General features: G+C 38.7%; 4 protein-coding genes across 12 annotated transcripts in view; 2 read left to right on the forward strand and 2 right to left on the reverse strand.

The window, feature by feature from the left end:
• The window catches only part of dnm3a (dynamin 3a), a 57,559-nt gene extending 55,100 nt beyond the window's left edge, over positions 1-2,459 (forward strand). For all 7 annotated transcript variants that reach the window (XM_062038855.1, XM_062038851.1, XM_062038856.1 and 4 more), the window contains one exon: positions 2,198-2,459. In XM_062038855.1, the coding sequence (XP_061894839.1) occupies positions 2,198-2,234 (37 nt within the window). In that variant the 3' untranslated portion in view covers positions 2,235-2,459. The remainder of the gene's footprint in view (positions 1-2,197) is intronic.
• Positions 1,239-9,790, reverse strand: pigc (phosphatidylinositol glycan anchor biosynthesis, class C). Of its 2 annotated transcripts, none has more exons than XM_062038868.1 (3): positions 9,693-9,790; positions 9,196-9,427; positions 1,239-5,550 (listed from the first exon to the last, which is right to left on the reverse strand). In XM_062038868.1, the coding sequence occupies exons 2-3, from the start codon at positions 9,421-9,423 to the stop codon at positions 4,900-4,902; spliced, it is 879 nt and encodes a 292-aa protein (XP_061894852.1). In that variant the 5' UTR covers positions 9,424-9,427; positions 9,693-9,790; the 3' UTR covers positions 1,239-4,899. The 2 variants fall into 2 exon arrangements, with proteins under 2 accessions (XP_061894852.1, XP_061894853.1); XM_062038869.1 differs by lacking the exon at positions 9,693-9,790 and adding an exon at positions 9,546-9,674.
• A 4,873-nt stretch (positions 9,791-14,663) lies between these two features.
• tmed5 (transmembrane p24 trafficking protein 5) lies at positions 14,664-21,712 on the reverse strand. Its single transcript, XM_062038837.1, has 4 exons — positions 21,395-21,712; positions 19,484-19,581; positions 19,220-19,400; positions 14,664-15,364 (listed from the first exon to the last, which is right to left on the reverse strand). The coding sequence occupies exons 1-4, from the start codon at positions 21,578-21,580 to the stop codon at positions 15,146-15,148; spliced, it is 684 nt and encodes a 227-aa protein (XP_061894821.1). The 5' UTR covers positions 21,581-21,712; the 3' UTR covers positions 14,664-15,145.
• suco (SUN domain containing ossification factor) overlaps positions 15,233-24,224 on the forward strand; it is a 91,771-nt gene continuing 82,779 nt past the window's right edge. The window contains exon 1 of one of the 2 annotated variants that reach the window (XM_062038829.1): positions 15,233-15,405. The gene's annotated coding sequence lies outside the window, so the exon portion shown is untranslated. Of the gene's footprint in view, positions 15,406-22,177; positions 22,228-24,224 lie in introns of those variants that run through there. The other variant, XM_062038828.1, reaches the window with a different exon arrangement.

Here is a 24,224-nt window from a genome sequence, read left to right on the forward strand (position 1 = left end):
GCTATCTTGAAGGAGTTTGCTTTGCCGTCGAGCCCAGATCCTTGTGTGGAGCTCAGCGAACTACAAGGATCTGGCGAGAGTCAGGTTAGCAAGAGGTAGTCACCTGAAATGGTTGTGCTTGAAGCTCATCCAGAGAATGCCAAGAGTGTGCAAAGCAGTAATCAGAGCAAAGGGTGGCTAGTTTGAAGAAACTGGAATGTAAACATGTTTTCAGTTTGTAGGGGTTGCCCTCTAGTGGGTTCTTCGGACCACCACACACTGCCAGGAGAGCCCGGAATTCAGGGTATAACACTGTTTTATTTTCATCAATAGTGCCAGGTTTATGCTTTCCAGCAACATTTATTTTTCTGAGTTTGTGTCTCTCTCTCTGGCTCCCACTCCAACTCCAACCTTGTGTCTCATTCCGGCTGCTGCTAATAAAGGCGACAGGTGATTAGATAACAAGGCCCACCTGGGCCATCTACTCACCCGTCGCTGTCTTCGAGGCCGGTCCAGGCACACCCCGTTCCGCGGCAGGCCCACAGGCCACGCCCCCCTCCACACAGTTATTTCACCTTTTTTTTGTTAAGTACATAACTCCACATGTGTTCATTCATAGTTTTGATGCCTTCAGTGACAATCTACAATGTAAATAGTCATGAAAATAAAGAAAACAAATTGAATGAGAAGGTGTGTCCAAACTTTTGGCCTGTACTGTAATATTTGTAATCTGTGCCAATATTACAGCGGACATCAGTTAAAACAAGTTGTAAGGATCCGCTATGCCTAGTGTGGCGCCATAGGTCAACCGGAAAAGTAATTAATTTATCCGCGGTAAAATGAAATAAGCGCCCCCCAGTTTACAGGAGGCATATGGCGTATGACCAATATTTGCATTATCAATCATCAATCAATGTTTATTTATATAGCCCTAAATCACAAGTGTCTCAAAGGGCTGTAGAGAGTGCGCATGGACACTTGGACTTCACACTCAGGTGGCAAAATTAAAAAAAAACTATTTGAGAAATCAGACTAACTTAGTGCATGGAAACATAGTGATTGGCCACCACCGTTTCCTCATTGCACACTGCTCACGCGTCCTCTGCGCACAGTAAATCTATGCCGCACACACAATCCAATCCAATCTGAACCCTAAACAAAATCAACACTGTTCAATTATTGTAACTTCTGTCGAAACGCTTTAAGGAGGAAAGGAATTCCATCGATCACTTTGAGCAAAATTGTTTATTGTCGTCCGTAACCACATCAAAAACATTAGTGAAAACTTTCTAGCAAAATTGGGCAAAGGCCAAAACCAACTTTTAGTCATCTGTCATATCAACAGCACCCGCTCGCGCTCTCTCACCTGCACTCATGGCACTTAGCCACTGATGCTTTTATGGCCGCACAAAAAGTCGGACAACTCCAGAAGCACACATAATCTATGAATGCCAGGTTGTTGCACTGTGAATGTGTGCTTATTATACTGTCATTTATAAAGAATGTTAATTTATGGATATTAATCATGAAAACTGTTGAAAGATTACAAAAATGCTAATAAAGTCAGACAAAGTTACAGGAATGTGCACTTTAGCCCCTGTTTTACATCTCATTGTGCAACATGCGAATGTTTTAAGGGGAAATAATGATCTCTGAAAGGGGTACAAATTATTTCCAAAGCTGGACCCCACCCAGACATACAATACTAGTACATAGCTCATGAGAAACAATATTTTTTTTGTTATTTTCATTCTAAGTAATATAATAATCTCATTGAAATGACTGCTGTCTTTTGATTATAAGAAGATACTGAACAGCGCGCTCTGATTGGTTTGATCTCATCTAGTGGTATTGATATGTTTACTTCGTCGTTTCCATGTGTATGCTTAAAAATGCTGAATTTAGGCCAAAAATGGTTTTATTAAAAAATCCACAATGCAGTGAAGCCGCAAAATTTGAAGCGCAACGTGGCGAGGGACTTTATATTATGACCGTGGCATGACAAAATAGGTTTAGGCTTACATATTAAGCACTGAAGAAAAACAACAACTAAGCATTATTCAGCTAGTCGTTATGCAAGTTAGCCGAATGTTGCATCTATATTTTGAGCATCTTTCCACGAGCCTTTCCTTTCCCTGTGTGTTAAATCACAAGGTGCTTTTGGGAACACAACATGGCGGTCCGTTTTTAATCACTGATTCCAATCATTTCCCCCCAGGAGGCCCGCTCCAGCCATCCCAACGAGCACCAAGTAGGAGGACACGGTCCACCCCTCCCCCGCCTCGCCTTCCGCCGGGAGCGTCCGCCACCATTCGTGAGCCTGTTTTGTTCATAGTCGCGTTGGCCGCAGTCGCAGGAATGTCCTCGGCTGTCTGCTGACTTTCCTCAAGTGCCCGTGTAAATAGAAACAACAGCTATTCTGCGAAACACTATTTTTAAAACCTTTTTCATTTTAAATAAAGAGGTGTTTTATTTTTGAATATCAATTGTCTTTAATCCGGAGAACCTGCGGTGAATTCAGGGCTCTCTGCAACTGGCAAAACGAGCACTGACTGGCCACGTCATTAGTTACACATTTAAACATATAAGATGCCTGGTAGCATACATTGTGGTTGTCTGAAACCAAGCGTGTCTGTAGGCTGCGGTGATACTGAAAAGGCTGTATGGAACATTTTGCCACAGCTGTGTGTAACAATTGTACACAAATGCAGACTACAACCACAATAGGGTGGTCTGCCAGTGTTGTTCTGGACCCCAGAATGCAGAGACGGCCGGCAAAGTGCAGGAAGGAGGCCTCTTTATTTTTGTGCGGCGTGGTTGGCGTGACTCCGATACATTAGCGACTCACCACTTCAGTGGCGGCATTTTTACCAAAAGTAAAATGCAAATAAAAAATAAAAATACATATTGCACACATATGATTGCACTATGATAAATAATACAATCTTTGGGCACCTAAAGATCAGATGCGATCCCAAATCCAGGATCGACCATTCGATACAGGATCATTTCTCGATTCAACACGATTCTTGCAATGTATTATTTGGTATAATTATAATGAAACCTTTTCAAAACAGGTTACAAGTTAGAAAAGCTCCTTCTGGTTGCGCGGAGATGGACTTAAATATATACACTACCGTTCAAAAGTTTGGGGTCACATTGAAATGTCCTTATTTTTGAAGGAAAAGCACTGTACTTTTCAATGAAGATAACTTTAAACTAGTCTTAACTTTAAAGAAATACACTCTATACATTGCTAATGTGGTAAAAGACTATTCTAGCTGCAAATGTCTGGTTTTTGGTGCAATATCTACATAGGTGTATAGAGGCCCATTTCCAGCAACTATCACTCCAGTGTTCTAATGGTACAATGTGTTTGCTCATTGGCTCAGAAGGCTAATTGATGATTAGAAAACCCTTGTGCAATCATGTTCACACATCTGAAAACAGTTTAGCTCGTTACAGAAGCTACAAAACTGACCTTCCTTTGAGCAGATTGAGTTTCTGGAGCATCACATTTGTGGGGTCAATTAAACGCTCAAAATGGCCAGAAAAATATAACTTTCATCTGAAACTCGACAGTCTATTCTTGTTCTTAGAAATGAAGGCTATTCCACAAAATTGTTTGGGTGACCCCAAACTTTTGAACGGTAGTGTATATTTTTTAAATGGATTCTTACTGAAAAAAATTACTTTTTTTAAAATCAATATTTTTAAACTTCAAGTCGATTTAAAAATTTGAATAAATATTTTTTTTGTGCACCCCTAGTAGTTTTCATGCAGCTGTACCTAATGTCGTGGCCGGTAAGTGTCTATGACACCAGCATGTAAAAAGAGTCGATGGGGAAATAACCTTCAGTGGTGGTATATTACATTTATTTAGTTGTAGTGTGCTGCCCTCTAGAGGTTAAGTCACTAACCGTCAGAAATAGTGGCAAAAATGTGGATGTTACTACACAACCGAGATGGGAAAATTACTGTTATAATTGTACTTCCTTTCTCCCAATAAGTAATTATTTCATAATGGAAGTAGCCCTTCATATATGTATTTAGTTACCGAGAGAAGTATGTTATTATGTAACATCTTAAAAATTTGACAAGCACTTAATGTCCTTGTCTTTTACATGAACTACATTAAGCCTCCTTGTTGTGTGTGTACTTCCATCCTGAATACATCAAATTAGAATTAGTAACAGTTATTCCTAACACTGCAACTCAATACATAGGAAACTCGCTGATGTCATGAAACATGATGTGGAAAAAAAAAACCCAGACCAAATTAAAAGAATCCCAGTGCTTTCTTAAACAATTAACATGTTTTTTTTTTAACTTGACAATCCATGAATTGTATTAAAGGGCTTCAGGTGACACTTCTTTTCCTCATACTGCAGTATTGTAATCAACACTATGATATTCAACATTGCAAATCCACGGTATCAAATGACAGTTAAAAATGTGTGCAAAATAGCATCATGTCTCCATAACACATTTCATAAACTATTGAGGTCAGTATTTTAACATATTAAAATAGCAGTTTCAAATAAAAAAAAAAACAGCTTTTACCCGCAGATAAGTTGTCCAAGAGTAGACCTGATCTAAAAGGTGTGCGGTGGATTGGCAGTAAATGTAACAATACACCGTTTTACCTGCACAATCTTCGAGCCATGTATTAACTCTCATTCGATAGTGCCGGTGTACGTGATTCATATACTATTGAGGTCCGCATTTAAAATATTAAAATAGCATTTTCAGCTTTTACCCGCAGATAAGTTGTCCAAGAGTAGACCTGGTCTAAAAGGTGTACTGTAGATTGAATACACCGCTTCACCTGCACAATCTTCAAGCCATGTATTAACCCTCACTTGATAGTGCCGGTGTACCTAATGAAGTGTCCAGTGTCTGCTGTATGTGCTTAGGTCTTCAGTGGAGGAAGTGGCTGAGGTCCTCGCGGATCTCCGCTTCGTCCCAGGGCCCCTGGATGTTGTCCTTGTGCCTCTGCAGCCACACCAGCAGCGCGGGGCAAAGCAGCGTCACGCTCAGGACCGCCAGGGCCAAGAGCAGGGCCCCGCCGGGCGACTGCGACGCCAGGCCGCCCGTGCCCGCCGCGCTCACCCCGGCGCACACCGCGGTGAAGTGGCTCGGAGCGTTGTCCCTTATCCTCCGCAGCAGGCACGGCCACAGGGCGAACACCAGCAGGGCGCAGCTGAGCATGGCGAAGGTGTGGAGGGCGCCCGGGAGTCTGGAGGCCAGGCAGACAGAGGCGAAAAGCGCCGCGTTCAAGGACAGGCTGCCGGGCGGCGAGGGATGGGCGTACGGGAACGACACCAGGTGGGCCAGCAGCATGACCGCCGACATGGCGTACACCGTGTCTGTACTCACTGACTCGGTTAGCGTCTTTAGCACCGGCGAGAAGCCAAAGGTGAAGGAGAGGAAGTTAATGGCGCTCTGTAGGTCGGTGAGACGAGTACGGGTGTTGCACTCCATCGGAGGAGTGAGGACTCGGTACAGTCCGTAGCCCAGCAGGGCGCTTGCCAGGCTGGATCCGAGTAGAATCTCTGGGGACAGTAGGCCCTGAAAGCAATGATGCAATACGTTTATTGTAATTGTGCAGCCAATTAAATCATAAATGCACAAGCAGTATAGAAGATGGATGTGTAAATAAAGGGTAAACAGCATGCTAATTATGACTATTACTGCACAAGGCAAAACTATAAAGCGCACAGGGGTCCAACTGAATGGGGGTCGTGAAATTATGGGTTATTAAACTTATTTTAAATATCTATTACCCCAGCAAGTTTTCAACAAATGTCTTCAAATACACAAAAACATTTATCCAATATGGTGTAGTTAACAATTGTCAGTGATATGGCAACCAGACTCAATTCAATGAAAATCAACACGATAACTTAGTCGCCCTACCAGAGGGTTCACTCTGTGCATCTGAGTGCGTTTATTCAGTAGCAGAATGAAATGATCAGAGTAAATCTTCTTGTAAGTCATCCATAATGTTTGTCTCCGTGGGCGAAGGTGGGACCGCTAGCTTACACACTCCAGTCGCGACACTGCAAAAACTGAAATCTAAATAAGATTAAATATCTCAAATAAGGGTGATATTTGCTTATTTTCTGTCTGATAAGATAATTCTTCTCACTAAGCAGATTTTATGTGTTTTACTTGTTTTAAGTGTTTTGGTCCTAAATGATCTCAGTAAGATATTACAGCTTGTTGCTGAGATTTGATGACCTATATTGAGTAAAACATGCTTGAAACTAGAATATCAACTGTTGCAAAGCTGTGTCATCAACACTCACAAGTATAAAACTACTTTTTTTAAGTAATAATTTCTTATTTCAAGCATGGGGAAAAAAATCATGATGCCGAGCGCATATCATTATGTCAAGATAACGACACTACTAGCATTTACTTCATTTAAGAATATTTTTCAACATATTGAGCAAAAAGGTTTTGTTTTTTTTCTACCAAGAAAAGTGCACTCGTTATTAGTGAGAATATACTTATTTTAAAGGTATTTTTGGGTTCATTGAGGTTAGCTAATTTTACTTGTTTTGGAAAGTCTTGACAAGGCGAATTCTCTTGTTCTATTGGCAGATAACTTTGCTTAATTCAAATAAAATTCCCCTAATTTCTGTATTTTTTTTTCTTGTTTTTGAAGACGGACTTTTTGTAGTGCGCTACACTGCAAAAACTGAAATCTAAATAAGATTAAATATCTCAAATAAGGGTGATATTTGCTTATTTTCTGTCTGATAAGATAATTCTTCTCACTAAGCAGATTTTATGTTAGACATTGATTTCACATACATTATCAGAAAGAATCATAGCTCATTGGCCTCAAACTCCAAGGGAATAAAGTATGTTTTCAAGCCGAGACTCCATTAACGTCTTCCATGAAATGCTTGCTGTCGCATGCTGCTTCCCTTATTCCGTCACATGTGTCCGTCATGTCCTCATGTGTTATGTCTTTTTATTTTTCGGACTATAATGTGCAATAATGTTGTATGTGTATATGTATATACAGTGTTTGCCATAAACTGCCAAGATACCTGTGGCGGTGGGGGCGTGGCTATGGGCGTGGGGCTATGGGTGTGGTCATCATGACATCATCGAGTATTTTGCATAATTTACTACAATGATATGATTTTCTCTAAAAAGGCTCAAAAAATGTATACTTACTAATTAATAATAACAGTTTTGTTTTAAACATCCATCCATCCATTTTACAATATAATTACAACACTTTATGTACATATTTATATACACATTTGAACAATAAGTTATTCACTGAAATATATTTATTAATTGTGGTTCTTACAAAAAAATATATCTTATAAAAGCTAAAATGTCTCTTAAAGCTCTGCCCTTTTAATTAGTGCATACTAAATAATTTAACTTTAGCCTACTACTACAACCATATTATTTACCAGCAACATAAAGTGAAACAGAGGCAGAGGTGTCCTGCCACAGTCAGTAACAAATAAACAGAAAACAGTAGTGGTCAAATACAAATAAGGCAACAAGAGAAGTATCCTACACCTCTCTTTTGTAAAGTAAATCTGAACAGCCTATATGGGCATCTACATCAACTATATGATTTGCCTGAGAAGCTGGACAGGTCAAAAAAATAAATATTTTTTTAAAATGTATTTGTGGCGGACGTAATTCTTTTGTGGCGGGCCGCCACAAATAAATGAATGTGTGGGAAACACTGTATATATATATGCATATGTATGGATATATGCATGTGTGTGGATATATACATATATATATAGATACATATCTTCTTTCTTATCTTTTTTACTATTTATATTACTAAATTATTGTGTATGCACCTTAGGGGATCTGCTCCAATTTCGTTGTTCTTTGAACCTGTTCACCGTAATAATGACAATAAAACTCTATTTTATATTAATTGTCCCCACAACAATGGGACCAAACCGGAACAAAAAAATATGTTCCCCTCCAATTTACATGGGTTTTGTAACAAAAATAAAGTTAACATATACTTGCATGAATTAACCAAAGGAAATACATTTTTAAATCACATGATATGCAAATATGAACTTCTATTTATTATTAGGGGTGTAACGGTACGTGTATTTGTATTGAACCGTTTCGTTACGGGGGTTCCGGTTCGGTTCGGAGGTGTACCGAACGAGTTTTCACACGGACATATTAAGTAGCGTACCGTACGTTGTTTAAACAATGCACACCGAGGCACAACACACGGCATGCTAGCAGCTAACGGGCTAGGATAGACTGACCATACGTCCTCTTTTCAACGGACATGTCCTCTTTTGCGGAGCTGTCAGGGCGGAGTTTCTTAAATGCCTCAAATGTCCGGCATTTTGAGTTAGGGTTGCGTGTATTTTCAATGTACGTTCAGGGTTAAGAAGGGGTTAAAAACAAAACCAATTGTGCATGCAGCAGCATTCGTGAGGGAGGGGCAGAGAGAGCGAGAGAGTTATGATAAACGCGCATGCGTCGCCAGGCTCTGCTTTTTATCCATAGATTTATCAGATTAAATTTTTTATTATCTATAGCAGGGGTGTCAAAAGTGTGCCATTTGCGGCCCACAGTTAATGTTTTAAAGGCCCACAGCACATTCTAAAAATACTATTAAAATAAACAATAACATAACAAAAGTGAAATAAAAAAGCTTAAAGGTTAAATGTAATTTAGAAAAAGTTGCAATGTTGACTAATAAAACAAAGCTGTTTTTTTTTTCTTTCTTCTCAAAACAATGTTATTAAGAATTATTGACCTATCCAAGGTTCCGATTACTTCACATCAAATATTTCACTAAGAAAAATATTTTCGGTGGAAGATTTTGCAAATTTGGAAAATAAATAACCCCAAAATTTATATTTTGTTGTTTTCTAACTGTACCTAAAATGAACCAAACCGTGACCTCTAAACCGAGGTACGTACCGAACCGAAATGTTTGTGTACCGTTACACCCCTACTATTTATACATTGTATTTATTTATTCTAACCAACTATGAAATTATATAGCATGTTGTTGTTTTTTTTACATTTTTAATAATATTTGCAACATTTAAAGAAAAACTTTTGCTTGTTGTCATGGGGTATTGTCTGTAGAATTTTCAGGACAACATGAATTTCTTCCATTTTGGAATAAGGCTGTAACATAACATGTGCAAACAGTGAAGGCATTATTAGGCACACATGCCTTACCTGTTCCATGTAGAGCCAGAGGGTGATGAAAATGGCCACGCAGGACAGCTGCTGCGCCACCAGGCCGGCCTCTCTCACCACGGCCCAGTATCGGTACTGACGGATGCCCTCGTTCCTTCTCAACTCCTCCAGGAACCTCCGATCCACGTAGTTGTCCGGGTAGGGCTGGCGCTCCCACAGCACCTTCCGCCAGGGCGCGGCCGGACTCTGGACGCTGTCTGGCCCCATCACCCTAAGCCCCCACACAAAGTTAGAATAACAGCTAAACACATTTTACGTGAATAACATGTTAGAGCTTTGACTGTTATTATTCGCCATTTTAACCTACTGCTCACAGTGGTGATACATACACGACACCGCGGGTTCAATCACAGCCACTATCAAGTTTGACTCCCGGTTGAACAGATTTGACACGTTTTTCCGTCCATGTTAATATTTCATAAGCATAAGATAAATATTCATCGACTGACTAAACAATATAAAAAAAATCGTCTTACCAAAGGAGACCATTGATGTGCTTTTCAAAACACGGTAGCGACCCGGAAAAGAACCTCGTCGGTCGGTTTAGCTCACAGCGCCCTCTGGCGGTTGGCGTGCAGACAAACGCCAACTACTGTATCCATAGACATCTTATAAGTAGACGCAGCATCGAGCGCTACAGCCTACTGGCGCTGACGAGACGCGGGGCCGCCATCTTGGAGTGGTGATCCGCTCCACTCAGTGCAATTCATTTGGCAGGAGCAATTAATTTTACCTCACTGAATACCAGGCCCGGCCCTAACCAATCTGGCGCCCTAGGCAAGATTTTAGGTGGCGCCCCCCCACATCGGCAATGAAGTGTATATACTCACAAGAAACCGAATAGCTTTGTCTTTGACCTTTTTTTTTTACTTAAAGAAAGCAAATTAACAATCAGAATAGTTAACAAGATTTTAAAAAAATATGAATAAATAAATGAATATAAAAAATGAATATATGAAATACAATATTTTTTACATACATAAACACAAAATAAAACGTGTCAACAAGTTGCATAAAATAAATTAAAAATACAATATAAATAAGGCACTGCACAAAACAAGATATCAAACCAGTATGACTTTAACAACCATATTACAAAAAAAGGGGATCCTACAGAGTTCTCTATTTGTGCTTTTTAATATTGCATTAACTAGAATGACTTACAAATTACTGTACACCAGGGAGTACTGTAATTACCTAACGTTACATTATTAATTTCCATAACAATTTAGCCCCCTCCACAATATTAACCCGACGTTAAAACAGAACTAGCTATTTATTGATTAGCAATTGCCGAATCATGTAACATTAGCTTAATGCTAAGGGTTACTATCACATTCTGTAACAGACAAATAATTTCATGTAGGCTAACATTACCTACCTGCTACCTCTGTCTTTTTCTCGTTTATCCTCCTCTTATTTTCTTTTTTTTCTTCCCTGGGCAACTGACAGTTTTGGCCGTTTTGACATCTTGTGTTTATTTTTTGATGTGCGTATATCCTACATAAACAATGTATGAATACATTAGATATCTATATATCTTAGGGACCTATAGACCAGTGGTCCCCAACCAAAGGGCCATGGCCCGGTACCGGTCCGTGGACCAATTGGTACCGGGCCGCACAAGAAATTTAAAAAAAAAAATGTTTTTTTTGGTTTTTTTTAATTAAATCAACATAAAAAACACAATGTATACTTTATATATCAATATAGATCAATACAGTCTGCAGGGATACAGTCCGTAAGCGCACATGATTGTATTTCATAATGACCAAAAAAAAATCAAATCAAATGCAGACAAACGCCAACTACTGTATCATGGCAACGATGACATTATTTCGAAAATCTCCTGTTAACTCTTGCACAATTAAACATTTCCTAAAAAAATATTAGTAAACACACGTTTTTATATAATTTTACGCCTTCTCGTTTCTGATATAGAGATAGACAAATGTCAATATTTGTCGGTCGGTTTAGCTCCCAGCGCCCCCTGGCGGTTGGCGTGCAGACAAACGCCAACTACTGTATCATGGCAATGATGAGATTATTTCGAAAATCTCATGTTAACTCTTGCACAATTGAAAACAAAAAACAGGCAATTTACCATATATGGCATGATAGCAGTCCTGCACTGTACGTGACGTGTCACAGCAATAAGATGTGGATAATTGATGGTAAGGCATTGACTTTAAATGTACTTTTGTTTTGAATTATTGTGCCCTAGTTATTTTTTATACATGGATAACAAGAAAAATATAATAATTCACTTTCGGTAAAAATGTTTTAAAATGTTGGTCTTAACCTTAAACTGTCCTTTATTTCCCTTTAGTTTCAGGAGTCTTCATTGGCTGTGTGCGCCTCTTTGTAGAAAGATGCCCACAACAAGGACCTGCCAGCTTTACGGTGAGCCAGAGTAGTGTGTTTAGCAAGGATTATTACATTATACAAAAGAAGACACTTATAGAAAAGTGCTTCGACTGCACAAAGTCATGACGTGTAATAAAAAATGTTTCCCCATTCAGACAGCGGTGTGCCGTCAGGACCAGCAAGGCCTTCTCTGCTGGTCTAACATAACCAGAAATTATGATCATAATTAAGATAAGTATTCATATTCTCTTCATGTCATATTATGCTCTTTCCCGTGCTGTTGTTTTTAGGATACAGTTTGTATCCAATCAGAATTCAGCTAGCTTATGTTGCCATGCTGTACCAAATCTGCCCGGGGCCTTCAGAATCAACAATGCGGGCGTCTGTGCGCATACAGTTGATAGACAATTGCAATAGCCAATCAGATCACGAGTTGTTGTCAGTAAGGCCTTCTAGCTGGCCTTACGCTGTGATTGGATACTCACTTGGGAGTCCCAAGTGAGTATCCAATCACAAGTTGCGAAAACAGGAAGTGGCACCGGAGCCATACGAGCCATAGAAAGCCACAGAAAACTCACCGGTACTCACAAAGAAGGAGAGCAACATGTTAATTAGATGGCAGACATATATTTGCAAGGCCATTTTCAAGAAGGATACTTGAGAGAAACTCCATCTTGTGAGACGAGGTCGGCGATGAAATAGGGGAAATGCCCGCCATTTCCACTCGAATCAACCGACTACGAGGGGCTACACGGCGTCGAATGGGTGCTACAAATATTTTATTTCTTTATTTTTTCAAGTTGGGGAGGAGATCTTGCCCCAAGTGGAGGAGTTCAAGTACCCAGGAGTCTTGTTCACGAGTGAGGGAAGAGTGGATCAGTGCGACGTCTTCAGTATCGATCCGTTGTGGTGAAGAAGGAGCTGAGCCGGAAGGCAAAGCTCTCAATTTACCGGTCGATCTACGTTCCCATCCTCACCTATGGTCATGAGCTTTGGGTTATGACCGAAAGGACAAGATCACGGGTACAAGCGGCCAAAATGAGTTTCCTCCGCCGGGTGGCGGTTCTCTCCCTTAGAGATAGGGTGAGAAGCTCTGTCATTTGGGGGGAGTTTAAAGGCCTACTGAAAGCCACTACTAGCGACCACGCAGTCTGATAGTTTATATATCAATGATGAAATCTTAACATTGCAACACATGCCAATACGGCCGGGTTAACTTATAAAGTGACATTTAAAATTTCCCGGGAAATATCCGGCTGAAACGTCGCGGTATGATGACGTATGCGCGTGACGAAGTCAGAGTAACGGAAGTTATGGTACCCTGTAGAATCCTATACAAAAAGCTCTGTTTTCATTTCATAATTCCACAGTATTCTGGACATCTTTTGCAATTTGTTTAATGAACAATGAAGGCTGCAAAGAAGACAGTTGTAGGTGGGATCGGTGTATTAGCAGCGGACTACAGCAACACAACCAGGAGGACTTTGTTGGAGAGCAGACGCGCCAGCCGCCGACCTCACCTTGACTTCCTACGTCTCCGGGCCGCCGAACGCATCGGGTGAAGTCCTTCGTCCTTCTGCCGATCGCTGGAACGCAGGTGAGCACGGGTGTTGATGAGCAGATGAGGGCTGGCTGGCGTAGGTGGAGAGCTAATGTTTTTAGCATAGCTCTGTGCGGTCCGGTTGCTAAGTTAGCTTCAATGGCGTCGTTAGCACAGCATTGTTAACCTTCACCAGCCTGGAAAGCATTAACCGTGTATTTACATGTCCACGGTTTAATAGTATTGTTGATTTTCTATCTATCCTTCCAGTCAGGGGTTTATTTTTTTTGTTTCTATATGCAGTTAAAGCACGATGCTATCACGTTAGCTCGTAGCTAAAGCATTTCGCCGATGTATTGTCGTGGAGATAAAAGGCACTAAATGTCCATTTCGCGTTCTCGACTCTCATTTTCAAGAGGATATAGTATCCGAGGTGGTTTAAAATACAAATCTGTGATCTACAATAGAAAAAGGAGAGTGTGGAATCCAATGAGCCAGCTTGTACCTAAGTTACGGTCAGAGCGAAAAAAGATACGTCCATCACTGCCTCTCAAGTCCTTCACTGTAACGTTCCTCATCTACGAATCTTTCATCCTCACTCAAATTAATGGGGTAATCATCACTTTCTCGGTCTGAATCTCTCTCGCTCCATTGTAAACAATGGGGAATTGTGAGGAATACTAGCTCCTGTGACGTCACGCTACTTCCGGTACAGGCAAGGCTTTTTTTTTTATCGGCGAGCAAAAGTTGCAAACTTTATCGTCGATTTTCTCTACTAAATCCTTTCAGCAAAAATATGGCAATATCGCGAAATGATCAAGTATGACACATAGAATGGGTCTGCTATTCCCGTTTAAATAAAAAAAAAATCATTTCAGTAGGCCTTTAAACTAAAGCCGCTGCTCTTCCACATGGAGAGGAGCCAGATGAGGTGGTTCGGGCATCTGGTCAGGATGCCACCCGAAAGCCTCCCTAGGGAGGTGTTTAGGGCACGTCCGACCGGCAGGAGGCCACGGGGAAGACCCAGGACACGTTTGGAAGACTACAGTATGTCTCCCGGCTGGCTTGGGAACGCCTCGGGATCCCCCGGGAAGAGCTGGACGAAGTGGCTGGGGAGAGGGAAGTCTGAGATTCTCTGCTTAGGCTGCTGCCCCCACAACCCGAGAAGAAAGAAAACGGAAGGATATTTTTTCACGTTTGTGTTTTTTGCAATTTTAATGTTGACAAGATATGTTTAAATTGCTGATGCGGGTTTATTGATTTTTAAACGCGCCAAAAAATAACCCGTTTTGTACACTGTTGTAGCGCATAAATGTGTTCCTGTATAGTATTTCTCCAGCAATGGTCATGTGGGGACATAAATGATGGTATTTTGAGAGGTAATCGTTGAAGTCGGACATCACTGAAGGCCTAGGTGGGAAACGCACGGCCCCCCTACTGCATCCAGAGAAGGCTCGGCGACCCACTTTCCCCCCCCTTTATACAATCGGGAAATGTGCAAATTCAGAAGTATTTACTTAAATAAAAGTAACAATTGGAATCATACATCAAATAACTTTATTAGACACATTTTCACTTTTGAGGTCCAAGTCACTGCATGACAGTAATAAGAATGACGATTCCAACCATTAAGGTCAAAAACATTTTCTTTTAATTTACACATTTACAAGAAAAGGAATAAATATCTCAGTCACAGGTTTTTCTTTGCGGTTGTTCAGTAACGCAGGTGTAATCTTTGTTTCTGTGTCAGTCGACTTTACGAAATGAGGACGTACAGTGCTTTAGAACGGCGTCAGTCAGCTTCATGTTATACACTAAAGTGTTGACAGTGTAACAAATTCTAGTCTAAGACCTGTTAAAGGTCTCATAAAAACGTTGTGTCCCATGATTGAAAAGACAAATCCAGTGCTTTGAAGACCTGAAAATGCTGTTTGTTGTGTTAATGTAAATATATATATATATAAGCTCTGCGGAAACAAGTAAATATTCCCTTTTCTACCCACCAGGCCTCCCTGGGAGAGGCTACGTGCGAATCTTCCTCTTGTCCTCGAAAAGCGAGCGCACCAAGTAGACCTGGACGCCCGACACCAGCATCATCACCACCAGGTTGACCACCGACCAGAAGTTGACCCTGTCGTAGTTGCTCTCCTGGATGTTCCTGTCGCGGGCCTCGAAGGCGCGCAGCACCGTCTGGATCTGGACGCTCTTGCCCAGGCGGGCCTTCACGCTGTTGATGGTGTCCTTTAGGGGGAGGAGCCAGACGAGATGACATGAGTAAAAAGGTACGCAAATTACAAAAACATCATTTGACCTCAACCCTTTTACAACATCCACATTTCTCCAATTTATTTTTATTTTTTTTAAAGACAACAGGAAAACACTCAAGGCAATAAATGTCGATTTTAGAAATGAAACTGTCATCATTTTTGACAAGAGTCCACCTTTGAGGACCAATAATGTCACAAATTACTGGATGAATCCATAAAAATCCATAAAATTGCATATTTTTGATACTGTAGTGTAAACTACAGATGTCCGATATCGGGCTGCCGATATTATCGTCAGATAAATGCTTTAAAATGTAATATCGGAAATTATCGGTATCGGCTTCAAATTTATCGGTATCGGTTTCAAAAGGTAAAATGTATGACTTTTTAAAACGCCGCTGTGTACACGGACGTAGGGAGACGTACAGAGCGCCAATAAACCTTAAAGGCACTGCCTTTGCGTGCCGGCCCAGTCACATAATATCTACGGCTTTTCACACACAAGTGAATGCAAATCATACTTGGTCAACAGCCATACAGGTCACACTGAGGGTGGACGTATAAACAACTTTAACACTGTTACAAATATGCGCCACACTGTGAACCCACACCAAACAAGAATGACAAACACATTTCGGGAGAACATCCGCACCGTAACACAACATAAACACAACAGAACAAATACCCAGAACCCCTTGCAGCACTAACTCTTCCGGGACGTCCCAAATTCCAAGCTGCTGTTTTGAGGCATGTTAAAAAAAATAATGCACTTTGTGACTTCAATAATAAATATGGCAGTGCCATGTTGGCATTTTTTTCCATAACTTGAGTTGATTTATTTTGGAAAACCTTTTTACATTGTTTAATGCATCCAGCGGGGCATCACAACAAAATTAGGCATCATAATGTGTTAATTCCACGACTGCATATATCGTATCGGTTGATATCGGAATCGGTAATTAAGAGTTGGACAATATCGGAATATCGGCAAAAAAGCCATTATCGGACATCTCTACTGTAAACAAGTTCCTCTCAAAAAGTGGAGCGTGTGACCCCAGTGAACATGCTTTATCAGTATCATGCAGTATCATGCTTCCAACTCCCCTTCGAAAAGCTGTGCACTACAAAATGCTCACTGTGGCCATTAATTCCGACTTCCTGATTTTTATTGAACCTCTAAAGGCTTAGTGGCCACATGCGTGGACAGCACCTTTTAGCTCTTATTTCTAAAATTGTGTACACTACTGAATTGGGGTCTTATGGCCGCTTATGTGGACACTTATACTGCCATCTGGTGGTGTCAGAAGAGTATAACATACAATGGAATTTGAAAAAAAAAGGGTAAAAATAAGAATTAGCATGTCACTACACATGAAGTACACATTTGTGTACTTATAGACTAAGTACATCATATCAAAAGATGATTCTTAGTTTTTATTCTAATTAGGGTCCAATAAGCCAACAAAGAGAAATTTTTAAAAAAGCATGTAAATAAACAGCTTGGGCCTTAAGAGGTTAAATCAGCACAAATTATTGTAATTAATTGTTGTAGTGTTTTGTAGGTTAAAGTGTTTTATGTACAGTACAGGCCAAAAGTTTGGACACACCTTCTCCTCATTCAATGCGTTTTCTTTATTTTCATGACTATTTACATTGTAGATTGTCACTGAAGGCATCAAAACTATGAATGAACACATGTGGAGTTATGTACTTAACAAAAAAAAGATGAAATAACTGAAAACATGTTTTATATTCTAGTTTCTTCAAAATAGCCACCATTTGCTCAGATTACTGCTTTGCCCCCCCTGAGGCATTCTCTCAATTGCAGCTCATGGAGAGAATGCCAAGAGTGTGCAAAGCAGTAATCAGAGCAAAGGGTGGCTATTTTGAAGAAACTAGAATATAAAACATGTTTTAAGTTATTTCACCTTTTTTTTGTTAAGTACATAACTCCACATGTGTTCATTCATAGTTTTGATGCCTTCAGTGACAATCTACAATGTAAATAGTCATGAAAATTAAAAAAAACACATTGAATGAGGAGAAGGTGTGTCCAAACTTTTGGCCTGTACTATATATACATATATATATACACACAAATGAGTATAATACATAAATATTATATATACACTACCGTTCAAAAGTTTGGGGTCACCCAAACAATTTTGTGGAATAGCCTTCGTTGCTAAGAACAAGAATAGACTGTCGAGTTTCAGATGAAAGTTCTCTTTTTCTGGCCATTTTGAGCGTTTAATTGACCCCACAAATGTGATGCTCCAGAAACTCAATCTGCTCAAAGGAAGGTCAGTTTTGTAGCTTCTGTAACGAGCTAAACTGTTTTCAGATGTGTGAACATGATTGCACAAGGGTTTTCTAATCATCAATTAGCCTTCTGAGCCAATGAACAAACACATTGTACCATTAGAACTAGGGATGTCCGATAATGGCTTTTTGCCGATATCCGATATTCTGATATTGTCCAACTCTTTAATTACCGATACCGATATCAACCGATACCGATATTAACCAATATATGCAGTCGTGGAATTAACACATTATTATGCCTAATTTGGACAACCATGTATGGTGAAGATAAGGTACTTTTTAAAAAAATAAAATAAAATAAGATAACTAAATTAAAAACATTTTCTTGAATAAAAAAGAAAGTAAAACAATATAAAAACAGTTACATAGAAACTAGTAATTAATGAAAATGAGTAAAATTAACTGTTAAAGGTTAGTATTATTAGTGGACCAGCAGCACGCACAATCATGTGTGCTTACGGACTGTATCCCTTGCAGACTGTATTGATATATATTGATATATAATGTAGGAACCAGAATATTGATAACAGAAAGAAATGGGGGGAGGGAGGTTTTTTGGGTTGGTGCACTAATTGTAAGTGTATCTTGTGTTTTTTATGTTGATTTAATAAAATAAAAAAAAACAAAAACAAAAACGATACAGATAATAAAAAAACCGATACCGATAATTTACGATATTACATTTTAACGCACTTATCGGCCGATATTATCGGACATCCCTAATTAGAACACTGGAGTGATAGTTGCTGGAAATGGGCCTCTATACACCTATGTAGATATTGCACCAAAAACCAGACATTTGCAGCTAGAATAGTCATTTACCACATTAGCAATGTATAAAGTGTATTTCTTTAAAGTTAAGACTAGTTTAAAGTTATCTTCATTGAAAAGTACAGTGCTTTTCCTTCAAAAATAAGGACATATTAATGTGACCCCAAACTTTTGAACGGTAGTGTATATATATATATATATATATATATATATATATATTTATATATATATATATATATATATATATATATATATATGGAGATGGGGGTCATCACCTCAACTTGGTCATTTGAAAAGTGCTGAAAGTGTGGGCACCCCTGCTCTAGTGTATGTGATTAGTGTATACATACTGTGTATATACACACACACTTTTATGTAAATGGCAGCTTTTTACAGTAGCTGTCGCACACATTAGACGCTCACTTTATACTGCGTTGGGTTGGAAATGTTGTAAACAAAAGTCATCTGTAAGATACCTTCCCTGCCTCTTCCTGTCTGTCATAGCAACGCCTGCCTGCCTTTAGACACACTTCCAGGGGTGGCGGCGTCTCCTGTGTCGCAAGCTACAACAATTGTGTTGGCCTCTTTTCAGCTAATAGGCGAGAGTTCATAACACGCCATGCTGTGCATGGCTGGGTCACTTTGCACCTAATGAGGCAAACAGTAGATGGACAAAGTCTATAACCTCTTGTATTGGCTGTTACTACACATTTTGGCTGGCTTGCCCACTCACCATGATGTCCTCCAGCTTCATGTCCAATATGTCCGTCCCGTGCACGTACTCCTTCCAGTCGTCGGGCTCCTCGTCGGCATCCATGTTGTCCAGGATGAGCTCGAAAAAGATGAGCTTCTCCGAGAGGGCGCTGAACGTGTTGTCGAAGCAGAACATGTAGTCCCCGTCCTCGGTCTCAATGCTGGACGAGACGCAGAGTTGTGTTTTTTTTTTTTTTTTACAGGTGACGTTTCCCTGCCGCGGATGTTTGGGGATTCAACTTACGTGTGCATCCCGTCCGACTTGTGCTGGTCATTGTACAGAATCTGGCCAGAGGGAGACGAGATGTAGAAATCCACGTCCAGGCCTGCACCGTCTAATACCTGTGAAGGATAATCTCAGGGTTTCTACAGATATTAGCAAATCTATTTAATCGGGATTGACCGATTATGAGCCAGTTATTGGTTTTCTTTTATCGGTAGCGGACGATATTTTTTATTTTTTTACAACCACAATAGGAATACAAGTATGTAGTATAAAAAAAAATTATAAGTAGAGACTAAGTTAGTAGTACTAATTAGTGCTCCTTTCTGCTAAGCGGCGGTGCTCAGAAATTCCCGTATTTTTACTAATCTTTAGAAGTTTTCCCATATTTTGACATGCAAATATTGATGCTCCTCTTGGACACACATAATACGGTTGTTTGTGATATCCCCTGATGTATTTTGTTGCTAAATTAACCACAATATTGACGCTGCATAAAACATTATGGCGCACGTATCATTAAAAAATAATGTTAAAAAAACAACTTCACATGTACAATTCATGTTTCAATAACTTGTACTGCCAATGAATATTGCCTACAAATTTCGGTTATCGGCCTCCTTGACCTTGACTACTACTACTAATCAGTATCGAACCGGGCTATATATATGTGTGTATATATATATATATACTGTATATACACACACGTTAGGTCAGGAAAAAACAAAGAGGCTATTTCATCCCTACAAGCCTGTTTCGCAGGTTATAAATATAAATAAATAAAAAAAATTTAAAAATAAAAAATTATATATATATATAAATAAATCGATGTCACATTATTGATGGGAAAATTCATTTTTAGACAATATGATTTTCCTGAGCGGCTAGGAGACACCGAGAGTAACAAGCGGTAGAAAAAGGATTAGAAAGGGCAGATTTTAAAAAATAATAATTAAAAAAAAAATAATAATTATATATATATATATATATATATATATATTAGGGCTGCAACTAACGATTAATTTACACATATATATATATATATATATATATATATATATATATATATATATATATATATATATATATATATATATATATATATATATATATATATAAATTTTTTTTATATACTTGGGACTTCCTGCGGGCTGGATTTTGGACCCCTGGTCTAAAACATACAATTGTCTGTATACACACAAATGTAAGCATTCGACATTAATAATGTTGAATAGTTGAAAAGTAACAGTGAAAAGTAATTGTGGCCAAATTAAGCACTGACGTAATCATAACTTATAACAATAGAAATACAAGCAACCCTTTCAAAACGCAATTAATGTATTTTCATTGCTGTAGTATTTTGTACTGTTGTAATTAGAATGTGAATAACTTAACTATCCTAAATAGGTAAACAAACATCAAAATAAACAGGGACTCACAATATTTGCGAGCAAAAACTGCACTTCAATAAATATTGCAATTGTATAAAATGTGGTTAATGCCTCTGGACATCGTATTTAATACTTTTTAATGCCAGTTAATGCTTTAAATTCGGCAAAATCCATTTAATGATTTTGGTATCACCCTAACTGTACGTATACAACTGCAGACATATCGATACCAGCGCAATGGGAGTGATGATTAACAATCAAGTTAATTTGCCTGAAATAATGATCCTGTGTTCTATTCTGATAATCATTATCAATACTATTAACATGTTTAAGTAAAACAGATTTGTATCAGCAATACTACAGTGGTATTTACTTTTGATCGATACTACGTTTCGCAGTATCGTTCACCCTTAACATACAGAGGATTAAGAAATTAAGACTCGTTATCACTTGCAATGATAGGTGTGCCATTCAAAACACATTTAACTTAACTCTGATGTATTATACTTGATTTCCAAGCCCTATAAGCAGAGTTTGTGACCTGATATTCTATTTCCAGTGAGGCGTCTTTCTTCATAGTCTGGTAGAAACATTCCTTGCGACCAGCGGGCAGAGTGAACGTGAAGTCGCTGTCCAGAGACTGGGAGAAGGAGGCCAGCGCCCAAAACTTCTCCGAAACTACGATAAACACGACAAGGACAGGCAAAAATGTCCGGCCAGTGTCCATAGTCGCGCCTGGCACTATTTAAAAACACAAGAAGAAAAACGGAGCGTTGGAGTATTCAGTCACTAACAAGTCAGCTACTAGTGGGGAAACTTTACGACACTTAGCACGCTCCAAAGCTCAGGACCCCGCCTGATTTAAAAGGTGTATATTGATTTTTAAACTCGACTTAATACATTCATTAATATTTATTTTGGTTCAAAACATAAAATTGCGTGTTTTTAAACGATAAAATTGACATTCAGCAAAAAACGGGTAATGTCCCGGACATTCGTCGCCCTGCTTTCGCACCAAAATATGGTCTTATATTTTATAAAAAATCATTTGTTTCATCAGGTTGAAAAGACAATTAGCAACACAAATACAACCAAAGTAAATCTAATGTTTTAGACACTCGCCGAACTGCTGTTCTGAGCCGTGCAAAAAAAAAAAAGAAGTAATATTGTCATGTAGGACTTATAATCTTATTGGGATTCAAAAAGTTTGCGTTGAAGATGAGTATGTTGGACCGTTTAGACAAAACAGGCATTATTTCGTGCACATATTTGAGTTGCATTCTGGGAAATGTGGTTTTCACTAGAGAAGTAGGAGCTTTAAAGGCTCATTTCCGGATTTTTACATTTTGGAGATGATAGAAACGGATTTCTGAGGTAAGTACAACGTTAACTCATTTAATAGTTGGATAATTTAATGTGCGTACATAATTTTAAAATGTTATACGCCTACAGACTGGCGGTGTTTCACTTCCTATACGTTTTACTTACATTTAAAAAAGTGTACCACGTTAACACTGCTTACTTAATTCCAGAGGGCGCGAATTTCGACATATGTATATTGATTTTTAAACACAACTTAATACAAGCATTAATATTTATTTTAGTTCAAAACATACAGTAGTGTGTTTTTAAACGATACATTTCGCAAAAAACAGGTAATGTCCCGGACATTCATCGCCCTGCTTTCGCACCAAAATATGGTCTTATATTTTATGAAAATTAATTTGTTACATTAGGTTGAAAAGACAAATAGAAACACAAATACAACCAAAGTAAATTTAATGTTTTAGACACTTGGCGAACTGCTGTTCTGAGCGGTACAAAACAAAAATATAAAGTCATATTTACACGTAGGCAAATAATATTTCCATAACACCTTATTGGGATTCAAAAAGTTTGCGTTGAAGACCATTTATACAAAGCAGGCATTATTTCGTGCACATATTTGAGTTGCATTCTGGGAAATGTGGTTTTCACTAGAGAAGTAGGAGCTTTAAAGGCTCATTTCCGGATTTTTACATTTTGGAGATGATAGAAACTTATTTCTGAGGTAAGTACAACGTTAAATCTTTAAATAGTTGGATAATTTAATGTGCGTGTATAATTTCAAAATGTTATATACCTACAGACTGGCGGTGTTTCACTTCCTATACTTTTTACTTACATTTAAAAAAGTGTACCACGTTAACACTGCTTACTTAATTCCAGAAGGCGCGAATTTTGACGTGTATATTGATTTTTAAACACAACTTAATACAAGCATTAATATTTATTTTAGTTCAAAACATACAGTAGTGTGTTTTTAAACGATAAATTCGACATTTCGCAAAAAACAGGTAATGTCCCGGACACTCGTCACCCTTTCGCACCAAAATATGGTCTTATATTTTATGAAAATGTATTTGTTACATTAGGTTGAAAAGACAATAAGCAACACAAATACAACCAAAGTAAATCTAATGTTTTAGACACTCGCCGAACTGCTGTTCTGAGCGGTGCAAAGCAAAAATATAAAGTAATATTGACACGTGGATTTATAATATTAATGGGATTCAAAAAGTTTGCGTTGAAGATGAGAACGTTGGACCATTTATACAAAACAGGCATTATTTCGTGCACATATTTGAGTTGCATTCTGGGATATGTGGTTTTCACTAGAGAAATATGAGCTTTAAGGGCGGCTAATTTCCGGATTTTTACATTTTCGAGATGATATACAGACTTTGGAGGTAAGTACAACGTTAAATAATTCAATAGTTGGATAATTTAATGGGCGTACATCATTTAAAAATGTTATACACCTACAGACTGGCTGTGTTTCACTTCCTATACTTTTTACTTACATTTAAAAAAGTGTACCACGTGAACACTGCTTACTTAATTCCTGTGGGCAAGAATTTCGACATTGATTGATTGATTGATTGAAACTTTTATTAGTAGATTGCACAGTACAGTACATATTCCATACAATTGACCACTAAATGGTAACACCCGAATAAGTTTTTCAACTTGTTTAAGTCGGGGTCCACGTTAATCAATTCATGGACAGTTCTGTCCCAAATCGATGACTTGTTGAGCACTTACCGGAAATGACGATGGCATTTCTTACCCGCTGTCTCTACTTCTCTCCTTTTGAAGGAATTTTATCTTTGCAACCTCATTATACAATTGGCTAAGTTTTTTTATTCATAAATGTAAGTTCCCCCAATACCCGACCTGTTTTTTGTGCCTTTAAAAAATAATTAGAAATTTACTTTAAAACGCTTTCTACCTCTAACAACCAAAAAGCTGTGAAAACTATGAAGCTGTGCTCCAAATTTGATTATTTACAGAACTTGTGTGAGCCTACGGCTTTACACATACATATATTT

This window comes from Entelurus aequoreus, linkage group LG27, assembly GCF_033978785.1.
Source record: "Entelurus aequoreus isolate RoL-2023_Sb linkage group LG27, RoL_Eaeq_v1.1, whole genome shotgun sequence".
In the NCBI taxonomy this organism is placed as follows: Eukaryota; Metazoa; Chordata; class Actinopteri; order Syngnathiformes; family Syngnathidae; genus Entelurus; species Entelurus aequoreus.

What these genes read in the sequence shown, in the direction of transcription:
- pigc (XM_062038868.1), bottom strand. Translation starts at nt 9,423, where the DNA reads ATGGGGCCAGACAGCGTCCAGAGTCCGGCCGCGCCCTGGCGGAAGGTG. An exon ending in TCTGGCTCTACATGGAACAG is followed by an intron (nt 5,551 to 9,195) that starts GTAAGGCATGTG and finishes CATTGCTTTCAG; the next exon opens with GGCCTACTGTCCCCAGAGAT.
- tmed5 (XM_062038837.1), bottom strand. Translation starts at nt 21,580, where the DNA reads ATGGACACTGGCCGGACATTTTTGCCTGTCCTTGTCGTGTTTATCGTA. An exon ending in AAGTCGGACGGGATGCACAC is followed by an intron (nt 19,401 to 19,483) that starts GTAAGTTGAATC and finishes CGTCTCGTCCAG; the next exon opens with CATTGAGACCGAGGACGGGG. An exon ending in TGAAGCTGGAGGACATCATG is followed by an intron (nt 15,365 to 19,219) that starts GTGAGTGGGCAA and finishes CTCCCCCTAAAG; the next exon opens with GACACCATCAACAGCGTGAA.